General features: G+C 40.5%; 1 protein-coding gene across 2 annotated transcripts in view; it reads right to left on the reverse strand.

Annotated features, from left to right (window-relative positions):
* The window catches only part of Akap10 (A-kinase anchoring protein 10), a 63,513-nt gene that overhangs the window by 31,044 nt on the left and 10,733 nt on the right, over positions 1-21,736 (reverse strand). For both annotated transcript variants that reach the window (XM_059270861.1, XM_059270862.1), the window contains 5 exons: positions 16,880-17,062; positions 15,814-16,371; positions 7,074-7,172; positions 1,403-1,487; positions 479-602 (listed from right to left, as the gene is read on the reverse strand). In XM_059270861.1, coding sequence (XP_059126844.1) covers positions 479-602; positions 1,403-1,487; positions 7,074-7,172; positions 15,814-16,371; positions 16,880-17,062 — 1,049 coding nt within the window. The remainder of the gene's footprint in view (positions 1-478; positions 603-1,402; positions 1,488-7,073; positions 7,173-15,813; positions 16,372-16,879; positions 17,063-21,736) is intronic.

The following is a 21,736-nucleotide window of genomic DNA, read 5'->3' on the forward strand; positions in this document are numbered from 1 at the left end:
GGGGCTCAAGGAGCCCAGGGTGTCCTTGAAGTCATTATGGAGCGAAGGATGGATAACCTTACATTTCTATCCTCCTGCTTCCAATTAGAGGGCTGGAGTTACAGGTGTGCACCACCATGCCGAGCTCCACGTGGTGCTAGGGACTAAACCCAGAGCTTCCTGCACGCTAGGCAAGCACACTGCCAACTGAGCTATGTTCCTAGCCTCCAATTCTATGGCCTTAAAAGAGTTCAAAATATTTTTTATAATCTATTCTCTGATAGCATAACTAAAGTGCTCTTTTAAAATTAGGGTTATTTTACACTGAGTTTTCTCTTTAATCTGATGAATATGCCATTAAAGTATTCTTGCCATAAAATACACCCTAAAACGATCACTTTGGAAATGACTTATCTCTTCTATGTCATTTTGTTTCAACAGAGCCCCAGCATGGGGCTGGAATGCTCTAGCAGAATATAAACGAAAATGCAGAATTTACCTCAGAGAAATAAAAGAGGGCTGACTCACAGAAGAGGATGTCAGCCAGGTAAACAGTCCCACTGGTGAGCACTTCAATCTGGTATTTACAGAAATGGTGACTTCGCAGAAACTCACTAAAGTGCCTGCACGTGGACAAAAAGAGGATATTTGAGGGAAAGACCAAGGAAGAGTGTAACTGAAAAAAAAAAATACCAAACCAAACAAACAAACACTCTTTCCAAAACTATTCCTATTAAATCTTTTTCTTTTTCAAGGCAGGGTTTCTCTGTGTAGCCTTGGGTGTCCTGAACTTGCTCTGTAGCCCAGGCTGGCCTTGAACTCATAGAGATCTGCCTGCCTCTGCCTCCAGAGTGCTGGAATTAAAGGCATGCGCCACCACTGCCTGGCTTTATTCCTGTAAAATCTTAAAAGCCTGGGTCAAGGCTACCTTATTTCCCAAGGTGGTGCTCCTGATTCCTTTCAGCTGTAAGCCATCTCCTCATCTCTCAATGGGTTTGTGGCTTTCTCCTGAGAGTTAACACATGCTACCTCATATTATGGTAACCAAAGAGAACACGGACTGTTTCTTTTATTGAGCTATAACTTCCCTCAAGGCAGGCACGGTATCTACTTGCGGCTCTGTACAAAGCACATAATAAATACTCAGTAAAAGAATGAATATATAGATTTTTAAAGGCATACAGCAATAACTTTAAAAAGTCTGGAGGGAGCTTATTATTAGTAATAGAGCATAAACTGAACAGATGTCCATCTGAAGACATGCATTACTAAACTAACAAGTTCTCAGTCATTCATATACTGCAGCCTCAATCACCCCAAATGACTTTATCTCCAAAAGTACACTGTTTTCAATGGAGTGAAGTCCATTTTCTAACCAGGAGCCAGAATTCCCAGGAATGCTGATGTGAGAATATGAACTTACTCTTGCTCCATTGCACTAAAGACTACAGCCTGTGCCAGAACGAAACAGTTGGGATCCACCTGTCCATCTTCTCCACAAATTTTTGCTGTGAAAAAAATAGCAATTGAATTTCTACTAAATTTAAGCTATACCCACTTTAATACAAATTGGGAAATAATAGTTAGGGCATACACATGAGGCTTCCAATAGAACTAAAAGAGCTGGCAAGATGGCTCAGTAGCACTTGCTGCCAAACCCGATGACCCAAGTTCAATACCCAGAACCCATGTGGTGGAAGAAGAGAACCAATTCCACAGGTTGTCGGCCAACCTCCACCACGGTATATGCACTACCCCCCAAATAAATAACTAATAAATACATAAATAAAAAGAATGAGAAGAAAATGTAGGTAACGTCTTAGAGCAGGAAAAATCTTTTGAGGTATGCAGATGGAAAACAGATCAAAACACTGAACAAGACAAGCATCTCTATACATTAAATTGCTCCATAAACAAAAGGAGAAGGCAAATAAAACAAACGGGCACAGGACAGGAGATGGAGCAGTGGCTAGCAGCACGCACTGCTCTTCCAGGACTCTTGTCTGAATTCGGTGCCCAGCACCCATGTGAGGCAGATCACAACCACATGTAACTGCGGCTCCAGAGGATACGACCCTCTTCTGAACTCCACAGACAGCTCAACTCATGTGTGCACACCCACACACAGAAATATGGACACACACAATTTAATAATTAAATTTTTTTTGTTTTGGTTATTTGGGGCAGGGTTTCTTTGAGTAGCCTTGGCTGTCCTTAAACAACAACTTACTCTGTAGATCAGGCTGGCCTCAAACTCAGAGATTCCCCTGCCTCTGCCTCTTGTGTGTTGGGATTAAAGGCATGCACTACCACTGACCAGCTATAAATATTTTTTTAAAGTCAGGACACGTGGCAGGCAGAACTCTGTGAGTTTAAGGCCAGCCTGGTCTACAAAGTGAGTTCAAGGACAGCCAGAGCCGTGATATAGAGAAACCCTGTCTCAAAAAACAACAACAACAAAACCAAAAAAAAAAAAAAAATCAGGACATGTATGACAATTAACAGATTACATGGCAGATGACTCCAAAAGAACAGAGGTGGGCAGCACCCTTGTCATTATCCAGCCACTACCAGTTTTCTTCTATTTAAAAAACAAAACAAGCCAACAGCGGCGCACGCCTTTAATCCCAGCACTCGGGAGGCAGAGGCAGGCAGATCTCTGTGAGTTAAGAGGCCAGCCTGGTCTACAGAGTGAGATCCAGGACAGGCTCCAAAACTACACAAGAGAAACCCTGTCTCAAAAAACTAAATAAATAAAATTAAAAATAAAAACAATAACAAAAGCATAAAATGGCTATTATGGAGATACATAAACTTGTGAGTTGCCAAATAAAGCAAAAAATCAGCATAAAACTGCTTCAGCAAACACACACACACACACACATTATTTAATAGTATATGCTTAAGTTAACTAGGGCAGAGGAAAACTGATACCACTGCTAACAGGCAGATACACTAGTGCTCTTCTACAGGGCAATTTGGCAGTTTCTACGTTAGCTCTTTTTTGGAGACAGGCACTATGTAGCCCTGGCTGGTCTGCAATTCTTTGTAGACAAGGGTGGTCTCAAATTCACAGAGAGCCACCTGCCTCTGCCTCTGGAAAAACAAAATACTTTTAATCAGCAATACTATTTATAAGACTGTAACCTAGAATTATGGATTTAAAAGTTTAGAAGTGAGAGTTATGAAGAGAGCTGCCTAAATAAATTACAGTACATTCATAAGCGGTTTAGCTGGCTGTTAAGTATTACTAGGAAAACTCTGAAGCAACAGCCTATTCCACTCAGTGAAACTCAAGGGTCACATCTTGATGCCTTTATTCACCACTCTCCCAGACAATACTAAGTTGTGATAATGGGATATGTGTGCGGTCTTTGACCAATTTCCTAGCAGTGAGCTCTTAAACTTCTTGGAGTCTCTGGTGTTATGAGAATCTTTATCATATGCTTATGGGATAACCAGTAGTTAGGAACCCCTAGAGAGTTTCAGGAAGGGGTCTGGTCTCCAGAACGACTGGGACCTATGACCATGGCCTGTGAGAAGGTAGGATTTTCAGTGAAGGGGACTGAAGGCAGGGTGATGACATGTGGCCAATAATCATACTCAGTTATGCTCACACAATGAAACTTCTATTAAAACCTAAGTACGGGCCTGAGAAAGAGGAGTTTCACATTAATGACCATACACAGGGTGGTGTGCATGTGGAGAAAGCGTGAAAGCTCCACATCCCGTCTCTAATTTGCCCTGCACATAGCCTTCCATTGACTATGGATCTGCATCCTTTCTACCCTTTATTACAAATCAGAAAATGTAAGTATTTCCCTGAACTCTACAAGCTGCTCTAGCACACTAACCAAACCCGAGGAGGGTGAATGAGAAGCAGCACCGTGAGCCACAACCTTTTCAGAAGGGGGAGCACTATGGGACCAAGTCTGCAGTCTGTAGTCGGTGACAGAACTGAATTGACAAGGAAGACATTTAAGTAGCACCTGCTAGAGAACCGTTTGCACAAGTGGTTGTTAATGGGGAAAGCCCCATGTATCCAGGGTCACAGACTAGTCTCACAATTGTGAGAGTATAGCAGGACAGACTAAATGTTTCCTATATCCTTACAACAGCATGCTTCTCCCTCAAGCATCTAACACCACTTCTATTCTCTTTGCTGAGGACTTTGCTTCCTACTTCACTGAAAAGCCAGAGCAATGAGATTCCTTCCCTCTTTCACCTCCACAGAGTACATTCGCTCCTATCACTACAGATGAACCTTTTTTCTTTCTTTCTTAATTGTTTTATGTGTTTTGCTATTTTGCCCGCATAGGTGTATATGCACCACGCACATGCCTGGTTCCATCAGATCCCCTGGAATTGGAATTACAGTTGTGAACTGCTACGTGGGGGTTGAGAATCAAACTCTGATCCTCTGCAAGAGCATCAAGTGTTCTAAATCACTAAGCCACTCCCCAGCCTAGATGAACCTTTCTTGTTCCTATCAGAGCAACCCTCCACTCCAGCTCTGAAATTCCAACCTTTTTACCACCACAAGCCTTTTCCTTCAACTTTTGTTTCCCTGCTACCTCACTTTCATCAGCTGCCTGCAGGATGCTAAACACATACTCTTGTTTGAATGTGATAACAAACTTATATGGTTGTAATGCATTACTTTAAAAACAAAACCAAAGACCCTGTCCCTTGACTTAATTCACTCTTCATATCAATATAGCTCATAAGAATTTTTAATACTTTCTATTCTGTTCTTCATTTTCTTTAAATAGTCTTTCTTTTTTCTTTTGAGATGAGGGTCTCATTATGTACTGTCTGTTCTGGACTCGCTCTGTAGACCAGGCTGCCTTGAACTCACAGAGATCTGCCTGCCTCTGCCCCCTGAGTGCTGGGATTAAAGGTGTGTGCCACCAGGTTTGGCTCCTTGAAGACTCTTAAAATTAAGTTTTGTCTACAGTCTACTATTACTAAGATGAGGAGGGTATGTGGAGTTGCCAAATCCTCCAAACTCTTAGTGTTTATCTTATTTAACCTCTCAGCATCGTTGACTATCTTCCTCCCCAATACTGGGATTACAGCTGTGCACAGAACACTCAGATCTCTCAATTTCTAAAAAAAAAAAATAATTAATTTTATGTGAACAGGTGTTTGGTCTGCATTTATTTTTGTGCACCACATGCATGCCTGGTGCCCATGGAAGCTAGAGGGCCAGACCCCTTACAACTAGAGTTACAGATGGTTATGAGTCACTGTGGGTGCTGGGAATCAAACTCAGGACCTCTGAAAGTGGAGTCAGTTCTCTTAACTGCTGAGCCATCTTTCCAGCCCCAACAAAGAGTTTTCTTTTAAATTTTTTTTTTTTTAATTTCTGAGGGTGTATGTGTGTGTGTGTGTGTGTGTGTGTGTGTGTGTGTGTGTGTGTAAGTGTAAAATGTGTGCAGGTAACTTCAGAGACCAAAAGAGAACACGAGTCCCTGCAGCTGGAGTTACAGGGCACCGAGAACTGAATTGGATCTTCTGGTAGAGCAGGAAGCACTCTTAACCACTTAGCCCTTTCTCCAGTGCCTCTTCTCCCCATTTGGAAACTTTGAGCCCGGAGAAACACAGCTGCTGACATAGTTTTGTCTATGCACATATATGTACGATGGAAATACATTTTTGAAATGTTTGCCTCAACAACTCTGAAACACTAATTTTTCTATTCTAGAGATGTGAGGTCATAAAAGAAGGCTAATATCAACTTACAGAATGAACACACTGTCACTGAGAGCATGTTGGTTCACACCTTTAATCCCAGCCCCCAGAAGGTAGAGGCAGGCAGAATCTGAGTTTCCCTGGTCTACCTAGCAAGTTCTAGGCCAGCTAGTGCTACACAGTGAGACCCTGTTTCTAAACAAAAACTAAACACAAACCCTCATGTCATGTCCTTGAAAACATCTAACTTCTGTATTCTCAAGCTTCCTCATTTACAAAATAGTAATTGTATTTATCCATGAGATTCTTATTAAATACATTTATACAAGGAAAATACTCAGAATATTGTCTGAGACACACAGAGTAGTCAATAAAAAAACGATTATTCTTGTGCTTGCTATTACTGGTCCCAGTTCAAGAATCTGGGTCAACATACAAGAGAGAAGTGAGCGAAAATGATAAAAGGAAAGTCTCGGGGGGGGAGGGAGGAATGAAAAAAAAATGGCACTAAGAGTACTTAGTGCTCTTGCAGAAGACCTAGGTTCAGTTTCCAGCACCCACATGGAGGCTCACAACCACCTGTAACTCCAGTTCCAAGGGATCAAATGCCCCTCTTCTGACCTCTGTGGGCTCCTGCATGTACATGGTTCATACTCAAACATAAAATAAATATTATATACACATAAAATAAATATTTAATTTTTAAAAAGGTACTTTGAAAACAGACTAGGAGCTGGGCGGTGGTGGCACATGCCTTTAATTCCAGTACTTGGGAGGCAGAGGAAGGTAGATTTCTGAATTTGAAGTCACCCTGGTCTACAAAGCAAGTTCCAGGACAGCCAGGGCTACACAGAGAAACCCTGTCTAGAAAAACAAACAAGGAAGAGAACTGTTACATCACACACACACACACACACACACACACACACACACACACACACACACAATCTCCTCAGGGTTGGAGAGATGGTTCGGCAGTTAAGAGCACTTGCTATTCTGGCAGAAGACCTGGGTTCAGTACCCAGCACCCACACAGCCACACACAACTGCCAGTAACTCCACTTCCAGGGGCCTAATGCCCTCTTCTGGTCTCCATGGGCTCTTGCACTCATGTGATACACATAAATTCATGCATACACACATATATACACATAAAAATAGTAAATAATTTTTTGGCTGGGTGTGAGGGCGCATGCCTTTATCCCAACATTCAGGAAGCAGAGGCAGATGGATCTCTATGAGTCCAGCCTTTGCTTCATGGAGTTCCAAGCCAGCCATGGCTGTATAGTAAGAACCTGTCTGAAACAAACAACCAAATACCAATAATAATGTTAATTTAAAAAAATCCTAGTCAATAAACCAGTCAGTTCTTTTCCCCATGGCTTCCAAGTACTACTTACCTATGATGTCATTTCTCATGGCTTCTGTAATTGGTATTGGTTTAGCAGCATCTGGAGATATATATTTGGTAAAAGTATTCACTGCATCTTGTTCTATACCTGCAAGAGAAGAAAGGGACAACTCCAAACCACTGAAATGAAGTGTGTTCCTAACAGCAGGGGGCTTTTTGCTGTGTGGTGCTATTCCAAGTCAACTTCCACATAAAACTGCCCTTTTACTGTGTGGTTCTCACAGAACAGGAAAACCTTGTGTCAGTTATTTCTTCCAATGTCTGTAGGAGCTACTAAGCTCCTTAGTAACAATGATCTCTTTTTTGTCTCTTCTCCAGAGTCTCAGCTTGAAATATTTGCACAGTAATATAACTGCAGAAGCTCAAAAATCTTTATAAATCTATATTTATAAATAATGTTTGAGACACTTAAACACAGAGCCAAGGAACCATGGACCGAACTCTCTAAAACTGAGGCCAAAGGGGATCATCTTTTCCTCAGTTTGTTACTATCAAGCACTTGTTAACAGGATGAAAGCAAATCATTTGCTTCATCTTGACTGAACTTTGGTAGGTCAAGATTATCTCTAGAGTCACCCATTTATTTTAGATTCTCCAGTTCAGGGGAATACAGATTTTAAGTATGTCTTTAAGGTTCTCTGAATTTCCTCAGTGTCTGTTGTATTGTCTCCCTTTTCATCTCTACTTAATAAATTTGGATCCTCTCTCTCTTCTGCCTAATTTAGCTAAAGTCATGTCAACCATTTAAAGAACATTCTTTGTATTTTCTTCACTGATTTCAGCCCTAATCTTGGTGGTGAGCCTTAGCCTCCCCTCAGCCCTGATTTTGATATCTTCTTGTCTGTTTGCGATGTTGATGGCTCTTGGTTCTCGAAGGCCTTCTTGTGCATCATTAAATTAGTAGAAAGCATTTCCCAAATATTTTTATGTACATACACGGTGCTATAAGCTTTCCTCTTAGCGCTGCTTTCATTATGCCTCCTAGATGTTGATATGCTGTGTTTCCATTTTCACAAGTTCAATTCTAGGAATTGAAAACTTGTTCTTTATTTCTTTTTTCACTCTATGTTGATTCAGTGTGTGCTGTTCAATTTGTGTACTTTTTATCATTTCTATTGTTGACATTCAGCTTTATTTCACCGTGGTCAGATAGAATGTGGGATGTGATTTCGATTTTCCTATATTTGTTGAAACTTGTTTGGTGTCCTACTATGTGATCTATTTTAGAGAAAGTTCCATGGGCTGCTTGGAAGAACATGTATTCTTTAGTATTTGGGTGGAATGTTCTGTATATCTGCATGAAACATTGTAAATGTCCGTCAGCTGCTGAACAGATAATGAAAATTTGGTACAGCTACATAAGGGAATATTATTCATCTATTAAGAAAAGTGAAATTTGCAGGTAAATGGATGGGGAAGAAAACGATCATTCTCAGTAAGGTAACCCAGACCAAGGAAGACAAACAGTACGTGTACATTTTCTCTCATTTGTGGTTATAGCTTTGAATCTTCAGATATATGTGTTTCATCTGGAATACCCAAATGTCAGAATATTAACAAGGGGCCATGGGGGAGGAGTGCTTTTAAGGGAGAAGAGAGAGAATATACTGTTATAAGGGGTTAAAAGGGACTAGTGATAACAGGAAGGGTTAAACTGAGGTGAAGCAGGGAGGATAGGGCAGAAAAGGGAATAGGAAGGGGTAAGTTCCACTAAAGACCTTTTGAAAAAGTCATATGGAAAACTACTGCTAGAAGAAGCTTCCTTAAAATATACACATACATAAAAAGTTAAAAGTGAGTCGCCCTATATATAATGAGGTAGCAATGCCCTACTAGACAACACCGGAACGACAGAGTTGTTGGCAAGTTAGGTCCCACAGACTCTACGAGACATTAAAGGTCATTGCCCTTGTTAAGCTCTTAGTTACCTCTGAAACTTGATAGTAAGATTCTACTGCAATAACGGACGGCTTGGCAAGACATGGCCACTGGTGCACCGTTGGCAGGACAGTCACAGATGTAACCAACCACTTTCAGACTGGATTTAAGGCCTACTCTGTAATATGAAACCCTTATCTGGCACCATTATTGGTCCAAGAACCTATGGCTAGACAAGTCATAGGCCCCGAGGTGAACCTGCTACTAAATGGACACAGTAACTAACACCTAGTGACTTATTTACATATTCATAGACTGATGCATCACTCGATCTTCATCAGAGACTCACAACTGGCCAAGGAAGAGAGAATTAAGAGACTGTGGAATGTTTGGTCTTAAATGGAACATATATATCATACTCCCTTATCCCAAAACTTAGGGATCATTGTGGAAGCGGTGGAAGGAATAGTTTAAGAGCAGATGACTACTACAAGGAAACAGTGTCTTCTGAACACAGCAGGGCAGCTGCACACATGAACTCATAGCAATTATGATAACATATACAAGACCTGTGCAAGCCCAGGCCAGCTCAAATTCTAGCACAAAGAGAAGAGTTGGTAAGTCAGGTATGGTGGTGCATGCCTTTAATCCTAGCACTCAAGAGGCAGGGGCAGGTGAATCTCTGTGAGTTTGAGGTCAGCCTGGTCTACATAATGAGTTCCAAGACAGCCAAAGCTATACAGTGAGACCCTGTCTCCAAAAGGGGGAAGGGGAGGGAGCACAAAGTCCCACTCTACCCCTAGCTGAGGAACTATTGGTAACTGATACTTGCTGGGATAGGGGGAGTCAGTTTTCTCTAAGAGTATAGCTAGTCACTGCTAAGTCATCACGCTCCAGTTGAAGACCACATACATAAGACTATTTGGATAGTACAAGTCTTGATAGATTTAAATAAAAAGATAATTTTTTAAAAAGTGATTCAAAATTGGGTGGGTACAGAAGGGAGTATGGATTTGAGCAGAGTTTGGGGTGTTAAGTACAATCAAAACATAAATTCTCAAAGAAGTAATAAAAACATTTTTTTTTAAATCAATGAAGCCAGACACAGTAGCACACACCTTTAATCTCAGCACTCAGGAGGCAGAGGCAGGCAGATCTCTGAGTTCTAGGCCAGCTCGGTCTACATAATAAGTTCTAGAACAGCTAAAGCTACACAGTGAGACTCTGTCTTGGGGGTTGGGGAGGAAATCAATGACTATGCCAGACAAGCTATATATAGTTATACCACTTGTAGTCCCAGCTACTTCAGAGAGTGAATCAGGATGATTATTCTAAAAGCATACCAAGGGAATTTGGGGCTAGTTGGGCAATATCGATACTATTAATAAAATACCAATCAGCCAAAATCAACAAAACAATATACTACACAACAACTTAGGTTGTACTAATTTTAATACTCTATAATAAAAAGAAAAAAGGGGCCAGGCTAGGACTACACATAAAAAGAGCATGTATCAAAAGAGGACAAAAAAAAAAAACAACAAAACTAACCAACTAAATAAATAATAAAGGGGGCCTGAAAGACGGCTCGCAGAGACCCATATAGTAGCAGTTGTCCTCTAACTTCCACAAGTATGCCTTCATTTACACACACACACACACACACACACACACACACAAATGCAACATGACTTCAAAAAGGAAAAGGAAGAGAAAATTTCCTTAAAATATTCTATACCTTTTAGCGTCTGTGCTGCACCAGAAACCGGAGAAGGGAAACTAAGTTACTCAATTTAGTATTTCAATAATTAGCTTTTAAAATATTTAAGGGGCTGGAGAGATGACTCCTCAGTTAAGAGCACTGGTTACTTTTCCCAAGGACCCAGGTTTGATTCCCAGAATCTACATGGAAGTTCACATGGCTGTAACTCTAGTTCCAGGAGGTACAATGTCTTCTGGCCTGAGGACACTGCACATAGCAGTACATAGGCATACTTGCAGACAAAACACCCATACACACACACACACACACACACACATTAATTAATTAAAATATCTGACTCCTTAGACCTGTCTTTAATCAACCATAACAAAACTCAAATAGTGACTCTATGAGAACATACAAATAAATATATCTAGAACTTTATTATATTTAGTTATAACTAAAATACAAGGGTTTTTTATTGGGGTGTGTGTGTGTATGTGTGTGTGTGTGTGTGTGTGTGTGTGTATGTTCCTCTGAAAAATGATATATTTCAGGGACTGGAGAGATAACTGAGAGGTTAAAAGCCCTTGTCCCTTTTGTTGAGGACCTGGGTTCAATAATAAGTACCACATAGTAGTTCACAACCATCCATAGCCTCCCATCCAGGGCATCCAATTGGCATACATGTGGTGCACACACATGTATGAATGAGGCAAAACAGACATACATGTAAAGTAAAATAAATACATCTTAAAAAATTTTTTAAAAAAAATGATAAGATTGCCGATCACTAAATTTTAAGAACAAAGTCTTGAAATTCAGGGTATATGAAGTAATTTAAAATTAATTAAAGTATAAAAGATGAATGCTTAAATATCAGAAAATTCCTCAGATATTTCATAAATTGGATAAAAATTTCCCTCAGTGGTTAGCCTGTGACAATTCCATTTATTACTATATCTTAGAAATGAGATGTATAGTAAGAACTCAAGAATAAATTTACCATAATTACTTACTGAAAGAATGAATTTCCACATGAAGTAACCAAATTTTTCTATTATTTTAAGTTATTAACAATTTTTAAAAAAGATTTATTTATTTATTTAATGTATGAGTGCTCTATCTGCATGTACACCTTTATGCCAGAAGAGGGCATTAGATCCCACTAGAGATGGTTGTGAGCCACCATGTGGTTGCTGGGAATTGAACTCAAGACCTCTGGAAGAGCTGCCAGTGCTCTTAACCACTGAGCAATCTCTCTAGCCCCTATTAACGATATTCTTATGAACAAAATCAAAACTCAAAAAACCTGAGGTCATGCAGCTGGAGAGATGGCTCAGTGGTTAGGAGTACTAACTGCTCTTCCAGAGGACCTGGTTCAATTCCAGCACCCACATGGTGGTTCACAACTGTCTGTAATTCACAGTTGTGGTGTAGAGATTTTATCTATATATAAATTATCTATATATAAATTATATATATATAAAAGCCCTGAGGTCAGGAAGGTCAGTAACCCCTAGCTGAGGATTTTGGATGATAAACCAAGCTTAACACAATGAAGGGAACTAGTCAATGGAAGTGTGGCCCAACCACAAGAACCACAATAGACAGGGCTATCAGCAAAGCCAACCAGGAAGCCAGGGAGGTAGTTATAAAGACACATACATATTAGGAAAATTAAGTATCTTTATCAAAGTCAGCTAAAAAAAAAATTACTTTGTTTTCTCCCCTTGACAACATAAACTAAGATCTTGAAGCCAAATTTATAATCTTAAATGAAGTCCAGACTACGGGATATAGCTCAATCTGAAGTTCTGCGTTTAATCTCTGACAAACACTAAGGGAGAAGGAAAATAGAAAACATTAGTCTATCCTAAAGAAGTTACTCCAAAGACATTGTACACCAGAGGATGTAGGTAGAGGGAATCAAAGACCTTATGGAAACCTACTACTTCTAAAAGCTTATTTTAAAAATATAAAGGAGTTTGAACATAAGAGAATGGGTGGGCAACCACAGAAGCCATGGATTAAGATCTCAGTATCAGGCTTGAGATACCTCCCTCTAAGTTATTGGTCAAGGAGACCCCAGAGCCCCCCAAACAATGCAGGCTATTGCCACTGCTCTTGACTGCCCACCACAGCTACACAGTAGGACTCTATCCTGTCGCTAAACATAGCCCTCATTTTGGTTGTGGAATATGTAGAAATCAAGATAGAACTGGTCCAGAAACTTCTCTGATGACTAGATTTTGCAGTGTCAGAAAGTGTCATGCAGGCTGCTGAGGAGAAAAGTCATCAAAGGAAGGTCCTGCATGCTATAGTACTGACCTACCAGGAAAGATGTGCCCACTGGTCAATAGTGGTATGACTATTATGGAGGCAACCAACTGCTGACAAGACCCGAGGCACACTCCACAGGAGGGACTCATGCCCGACACCATAAAGGCCCAGAGATGAAGGGGAGCCTACTACTGCTGTTCTGTTAAAGGGACATGAGGGGGCTGGGGAAATGGCTCAGCAGCTAAGAACACTTTTTGTTCTTGAAGAAAACTTTGGTTCAGTTTGGTTCCCAGCACCCACATCATGGCTCACAATTGTCTGTAACTCCAGCTGAAGGGCTCTGATGCCCTCTTCTGGCCTCCATGGGTACCAGGCACACACATGGTATACAGACATACATGCAAGCAAAACACTCATGCACGTGAAATTTCAAAAAACAACAACAAAACCAACTAAACTAAACAGACACATCAGCCTGCCTTCCAAATACTTTATATCTATAAATTTGTGCTACTCTCAACCTTAGTCAGAGAAGCTTCTTTTTCACTTCAGAGCGGTTAATGCTGAGACTCCTAACTGGCCACAGTGCTGAGAAGGGGCAGAATCAGGAGTTCCCTTATCTTAATCTTCTAGAGCCAGCAGTAGTTTGAAATTCACAATTCTGATGGTTATTACAAGGACAACATAGTATGTTTAACATACAATATGTTAGTATCATAGCATCATCTAGATGTTACTACATAACTAAACATACTTACATTTCTACAGTAAGTTCATAGTGTCTCAGGTCATGTTTTATTCACATAACTTTAGTCAAAACTTTTTGGATTTTAGGAGAATGAATGTAAACTCAGGTAATAAAAGTACATTTACTTGAAAAAAAAAAACAAAAAAAAAAACACCTCCAGCAACTCCCAGATTTGGCACTTAACATTTAAAGGAAGCTGCCCAGGACTAAAGTCACCACTAAGGGCAGAAAACACAAAGGCGGGGCATATTTTCAGTGACACAACTGAACAGGAAAAAAATGACTTCTCAGAGAGAGGCTCTGGTGTTCTGATGCTCAAGAAAAAGGTGGGGGTGGGGGAAATCTTCCTTTGACAATACTTATCCACAAGATTGTTCACATACGGATTTTAGGCCTGAAATCCACAAATAACACTAGTTTTAAGTAATGCTAAGATAGTGAAACACGTTCCAGGTGCATGGGGAAAGCAAATCCAAATACTTCTGAACCAACATTATTGAAACAGACTACCCATGCTTGCTAATATTAACTATCAACTTGAAACAGCCCAGAATCACCCAAAAAGTCTCAACTGAGTAACTATCTGTATCAGGTTGTCTGTGAGGGATTATGTAGATTGTCTTAATTGAAGCAGGAGGGCCTATCCCATCCCGAGATAGGTGTTCCTGTACTGTATAAGAAGGTGTAAGCCTGTGAAGGAGTCAGCAAACAGCATTCCTCCATGGTTCCTACCTTCAGGTTCCTGCTTTGAGCTCCTGCCCTGACTTCCCTCAATGATGGAGTGTGGTCTGAAGTGTAAGATGATATAAACCCATTCCTCCTCTAAGCTGCCTCTGGCCAGTGTTTTACCACAGCAAGAGAGAGAAACTCTAGTTTTACAAAGCCTCCACTGTCCACATACACAGGTTCACAAAACAGGTGGCTGGTTGAGGTCAGTCAGCTAGAAAACTGTGGTAAAACTTGACAAAATCTATGTTCACACACCCACCCCTTGAAAAACCACATTCCACACCACCTCTGTGAATCTGACAAAACAACGCTGACTCAGATCCACCAGAACTGTAGATGGGAATACCAGTCATTGTGTTGAATAGATCTGAGAAGATAAAAACAGAATTGAAATAAAAGCAAAGGAAACAAGAAACTACAACAACAAAAAGTCAGAAAGAAAGCATTTCAAGAAATGGTTCAGCGGGCAAAACCATTTGTCCCACAAGCCTGAGAGCCAATGCCTGCAGCCGACTGTGGAAGGAAGCAAGCCTGAACTCTCTTCTGACCTCTACATGCATGAAAGACCTCGCATGCCCACAATCACACACATATACACACAGAGTAAAATAAAATTTTACAAAAACTCAGAACTTTCCAAGATTAAATAAAACACTAAAATTGATTCATTAGCAGACCAGACCTGTCTTTATAGACACTCTGTAAGCTACAAGCATTTGAAGAAATCATCCAACCTTTGAGAAATAGAGAAGATAAAAAGATAGTAAGTCTGGATAATAAGAATTCCAAAGAGCAGGAATTACAAAAATGAGAATGTGGTGCAATTTCCGAACTAACAGAACAAGAAATAAAAAAAGTGCTATTTTCAAAATGCCTGGGTTTAACTCTAGCTCCTCACTTACTAGACAACCAGGGAAGGAATTTTCTAAACCACAGTATTCTCAAGGGTAAACAGGATATTAATACCTACTTAACACAGCCGTTATGACAATTAGATGAAATCCAAATAGATACTTAATACAAAACTCAATAAATGATACCTACCAGCAATCTAAAACATGAAATGAAAAGAATTAACCTACCAGGTGCAGGTCACAGTAGTAATATATGAGGACCAAGACCAGGAGGAGGTCATCTCCTCGGACAACGGCTTCCCTTCCAAATGTGGGAAAAAGAGCAGCACACTGTCCTGCTGCACGGTCTGCTGTTAGCACACAGCAAAGCAGTCACTCAGATACACTTCCTGATCCTTTGCACACCAACTCTACTTAACCCTTCAAATCCTCCTCCATTTGTGTGCTAGAGGTACAAAGACACTATTCTGACCCTTTCATTCCTTGTTTTAAGTCCTGCGCTGTGACGAGGCACAGACATCACATATTTACTTACTTTTCATTAGTTTTCCTGATAGTTCTCTCAGTGGAGAAGAAGTACTACTTCTACTGGCTACTGGAAGTCTGGAAGAGGAGTCTCGGGAGTCCATGGAGATTTGATGAGTTCCTGTTCTGGCCATTTCAAGATGAAGAGAGTGGGCACTGTGGCATTCCTGGGAAAGCAGCAAGTGAGTCTGAGTGGTCTGAGTTCTACTACTCAGGTCAACTCCTTCTGGTTGAGTCAGAAGCAGTGGGGCTGAACTAGAATCCCCCAACCTCCTGTCAAGAGACTCAGTTACAAAAGATGCTGTCGTTTCCTGCTTTTTAGATGGAGAGACAGGCTCGGCCAGTGAACTCTGTTTCACTGTGTTCAGACTGTGTGCTCTTATTCGGGACCAAGTTGTAGAGTGAAAACTTTCAGCCTCCAACCAAAATTTCACCAAGTGCTCCATTCTCCGAAGTTCCATAAACTGAAGGAAATATGGGAGGACAATAGCGTCACGCAAGACTTGTTCAAGGGTCTTTGAAAGACTGGATTTGGTCTCTTGAGTTTGATAGTCCAGACAGGATCTGCCTAAAAGACAGAAGCAAATGAATAAGCCATTTGGTAACAATTTCCTACTTAAAGACAGACTACCAGTTTTTCTAACAGTGGAATCAGACAATACTTCCAAACTGACTGCTTTCCAAAACAGTCTTTTTTACTCATTTACACCACTGCTAACTAGGAGTGGCCATTTCCTTCAACTCCACTTAACATTCAAATTAGCAAATCCTGAATATATTTTAATATTTCAATTCATTATTTTGATTTGTATCTCCCTGAGTACTACTGAAATAAGTAATCTTTTTTTGTGCATTCTTATTAAGTGCTCAAATATACCTCTTTATTTTTCTATTGGACATTTCTTATATTTAAATGAACACAATACAGCACTACCTCACTACTCTTGTGGTTATTTTTTTGTTGCATTTTTTTCAAAGTCTCTTCCAATCATGGAGTTCAATATCCTTTGACTGGAATCTCCTATGTTTTATTAAGTTTGTCCTTGATTAGGCGTTAGTAAGAAGTGGTCACTTACCTAGGTCCCCAAAATGAGCAGCCTCCATGTGGCTTGGCTGCTTCTTAAGTGTTGCTGTTCTGCTACTTGAAAAGGAGTCCATGTTGGCAGAAATGGCATTGATTGCAACATGACTTGGTCCTGCAGCTTCCAGCAAGGCATGATTTTTAGTGCTTTTTTGTGGGGAATGTACTGTTACTGAAGCTATAAATTTGAAAAAAAAAAAAAAGTTTAAAGTTAAACACAATTTGATGATCTGAAACCCATGAGCAAGCTTTAAGAAAATTTAAAAAACTAAACTTTCTAATACTTAAGCAACACTCAAAAATAGCTAAGGGGCTGAAGAGACAGTTCAGTAGCTAAGAGCACTGGCTACTCTCCAGAATATCCAGGTACAAGCCCAGCATCACCTGCAACTCCAGTTTCAGGGGATCTGGTGTCCTCTTCTGGCCTCTGTGGGGAACCAGACACACACATGATGCACAGACATGCATGGTACACATACAGACCGAACATCCATACTCATTAAATAAATAAAATTTAAATAAAATAAGCCAGGCATGTTGGCACATGCCTTTAATCCTAGCAAATGGGAGGCTGAGGCAGGTGGATCTCTATCCGTTCGAGGCCAGCCTGGTCTACAGAGCGAGCTCCAGGACAGCCAGGCCTTCATAGCCTGTCTCTAATAAATAAAGAAATAAACAGAAGATAGTTCATCAAGCAGCAAGCAAAGCGGAAAGGAAACAATCTATTCTAATTTATAACTCTAAATCCTGCACCAAAACTCTAACTTAGAGAGCTCTTTCTCTGAAGAATTAAAAGGACAGAAGGCAAGCTGAGTTTGGTGGTATATAACCACAATTCCAGCAGGGAGCCAGGAAGTCAAGTCAGGTTCCAGGTTAGTCTGGGCAACGTGGCAAAACCTGTCTTCTAAAAGAGAAAAGTATAAAAATCTAGAAAGCATTTTGAAATGGGGACCTTTTCAATTTCTTAATATTTGCTTGCTTCACAAACAGAACTGAATTTAGAATAAATTCTTTTTTTTTTTTTTTTTTTTTTTTTTTTTTTTAATTTTCTGGAGCTGAGGATCGAACCCAGGGCCTTGTGCTTGCTAGGCAAGCGCTCTACCACTAAGCTAAATTCCCAACCCCTAGAATAAATTCTTGAGAGAAAAAAAAAAATCTAGAAAAATGTTCATCACAATACTTTACTTTTTTAATTGAGCAACAAAGTTTATTCATCTAATAAAGACACTGATTACTAAAGTTCAAGCTACTTAAGCACTCTTAGGCAGGGCAAAGGGTCCCATGCCTTTGATACCAGCACAAGGGAACAGAGATGGGGGAAATCTCTCTTGAGTTCAAGGCCAGCCTGGTCAACATAGTGAGTTTCAGGCAAGCCAAGGTTACATAATGAGACCCTGCCTCAAAAAACTAATAATAATAATAATAATAATAATAATAATAATAATAATAAAAACACTTCAAATTTACAAAGTCAATGGAGATGCAATTGGGTAGTAGAGTTGTTTATTTAGCATGTGTCAAGCAGGCCCTAGGTTTGATCCTCAATACCACAAATTGTTTTGTTCAGAAAACGTATTTCTTTAGTAGTCTGACTTCAGCATCCTAAATTATAGGCTGGAGAGAGCGCTCAGCTGCTAAAGAACAAGAGCTCAGTTCCCAGAGTAGGAAGTTAGTTACCAACACAGTGGAAGGAAAAACTGACTCAATACTGCAACACTGTCAGAGCGGCACTTAAACTTGCTGCTGAAGCCGAGTTAAAACTCTATTTGTCCTATCTAGTTCACACCAGTAGTAATGAATCTTAGAGAACATTCTGAATAAGTTTTGGAAAGCCAGGCATGGTGGCACACAACTTTAATCCTGGCACTCGGGAGGCAGAGGCAGGCAGATTTCTGAGTCCATGGCCAGCCTGGTCTACAGAGTGAGTTCCAAGACAGCCAGGGATACAGAGAAACTCTGTCTTGAGAAATCAAAAAGTTGCTGGGCGGTGGTGGCACACGCCTTTAATCCCAGCACTTGGGAGGCAGAGGCAGGTGGATCTCTGTGAGTTCGAGGCCAGCCTGGTCTACAGAGCGAGATCCAGGAAAGGCACAAAGATACACAGAGAAACCCTGTCTCGAAAAAACCAAAAAAAAAAAAAAAAAAAACCGGGGCTGGAGAGATGGCTCAGCGGTTAAGAGCACTGGCTGTTCTTCCAGAGGTCATGAGTTCAATTCCCAGCAACCACATGGTGGCTCACAACCATCTGTAATGAGATCTGGTGCCCTCTTCTGGCCTGCAGGGATATGTGCAGACAGAACACTGTATACATAATTAAAAAAATAAATCTTTAAAAAAAAAAAAAAAAAAAAAACCAAAAAAGTTTTCGGTGTATTACGTTGCTACAACAGGAAAGAGAGAAATGGCACAGGCCTCAAGAATCTGTCAAGTAACTAAGCTGCATCTCCTAGGACCCCTATAAGTGCTCACCATCTGTAACACTCAGAACTATTTCTTATGATGGATACAGAGTACTACAACCCAACTGACGGCTCTCTGAGATGTTTACGGGCTAAAGCAGGTACAAATGGAACATACACAGCTGTTTACCAAATATGTAAATCTGTCAGCCATTCGAAAGTTCAGAATTATGGACTGGAGAAAAACTGCCTTCAAACTATTTGTTCAACTTTAAAAGAAGGTTGTCTTAATTTTTTTTTCATGTTAAATTGAAGGAAGTAAAACCATTTTAGCAAGTCTGTAAACAATAGTTTTGCTTTTTACTTGTCATTTTTGAGACATGGTCAGACTATAGTGGCCAGGCCATCCTCAAACTGCTTCAGCCTCCAGAGTGTAGGGATTACAGGTGTGCACTATCACAGCCAGCTTTAGGTTTAGAAGAATGTACTTATTTACAAGCATGTGTGTATGTGTTATGTGTATGGGCACACCTGCCACAGTGCACATGTGGAATGCAGAGGACAACTTTGTAGAATGGGTTCTCCCCTTCACCTTTATGTAGGTTCCAGATCAAACCCAGGGTCTCCAGGCTTGCCATTGGCAAGCACGTTTACCCCCTGAGCCACATCACCATGCCTGGCTAGTTTTTTTATTCAGACAATAGCCACACAGAAAATTCTATGTGAATGTCTTCTTTCTAATCATATCTTAATTAGAAATCCATGATAACAAAAATGCTATGAATTAATTTGTGTAGTACTTTCTCTTAGGGGCTGGAGAGGAAAGTGGTCAATCAGTTAGTATTCATTGCTTTTAAAGAGGGCCAGGGTTACGTTTCCAGGGCCCACATGGTGGCTCTCAACCATCTGTAACGCTAGTTCTATCCCTTCTTCGTGCATGGTATACACATATCCATGCAGGGAAAACACAAGGCCTTTCTCCCCCTCCTCACTATTCTGTCAGAACTCATGCTTCCCATCTGCCCCTGTTCCTTCCCAACAGTCTCTTTCTTTGGACTCCATGGCACCACACTCCCTAATTTCCTCTTGAGTCTGTTCATCCTTCTCATTCTAAAATTCATCTCCTAAGTGTCCACTGTCAGAAATGGCCTCCTTCCCTGACTCTTCTTCCTAAAGATATTCTATATTGCTTTCTTCTAGAAGTACATTTATTTTCAAACCTTCTGTTACTACTAAAGAAAAGTTTGCAAACCTTAAACTATAAGCTCTTGCCCCTTAAATAAACTTAATAAAAATCAGACCTAACTATGTCTACAAAACCAACAAAAGTAGAGTAAGTAATGTACCTCTACTGTTTCCTTGGCAACAGCTCCTGGGGAAGCCTCGGGGGAGCAGCTGAGGAACCCCTGGCCCTATCTCGTATCTATCCTTTGATATGGGCTCTGTTCTTACACTCCTATTTATTGCTGGGGATTCCCACTCTGGCTTTGCCACATCAGGACATATTTGTCCAAATATAAGACTCATCACCTCTTCTAAACCAATTCTCCTTTCTAATTTCTCTGTCTGTTCAGATCCACCAGTCGGCAAAACTCAAAAGTACGGTCTCATTCTTTTTCACTATCTGATTTTTTTTCACTATCTGTTTTCTTTTCTTGGAGTAGTTTACTTTCTTATTATTTATTTTCAAGACTAAACTCTTTTTCCTACAGTACAAAAGAATTTCTGGGTCTCATTCTTAGAATTCTTCCGTAATACCTGTCATGAAAACCACATGACATCAGTATGCTGCTCAAAGGCCCACATTTTATCTGGCTCAACTTTCTTTTCTGGCTTTTCATTTTTTTGTTTTGTTTTGTTTTGTTTTTTGGGGGGGCATCACTCTTTTTCATCTATTGCATGAAGGAGAGGCACTAGTATGAGTGGACCTCAAATGGATACATTACAAAGATGTGAGGTTTTTTTTTTTTTTTTTTGGTTTTTCGAGACAGGGTTTCTCTGTGTAGCTTTGCGCCTCTCCTGGAACTCACTTGGTAGCCCAGGCTGGCCTCGAACTCACAGAGATCCGCCTGGCTCTGCCTCCCGAGTGCTGGGATTAAAGGCGTGCGCCACCACCGCCCGGCAGATGTGAGGTTTTTTAAAACTGTGACAAGGGACAGAAGGGAAATTCTACTCATTGGAAGGAAATCCTCACTTAAGCTCCTGGGAGCCACAAGCACTTAAAACCCATGAACCTTCAGGGAATCACCCTTAGCCAGTCCAGTCTCTATTAGGCACTGGTGTATGTTCTGTAGATGAATTACACCTCCATATTCAAGATGCTCAATTATGGTACAATGGTAACAAAGGCAAATTTCTTCTTAAATGCTTTACTAGTTTCTTTTTATCATAATCATCAGTGATCCCTAGGACAGCAGTTGAAGGGTCTTCTTGTCAACTGGATTCTTACATGG

The sequence above is a fragment of the Peromyscus eremicus genome, chromosome 8a, assembly GCF_949786415.1.
Source record: "Peromyscus eremicus chromosome 8a, PerEre_H2_v1, whole genome shotgun sequence".
Classification (NCBI taxonomy): domain Eukaryota; kingdom Metazoa; phylum Chordata; class Mammalia; order Rodentia; family Cricetidae; genus Peromyscus; species Peromyscus eremicus.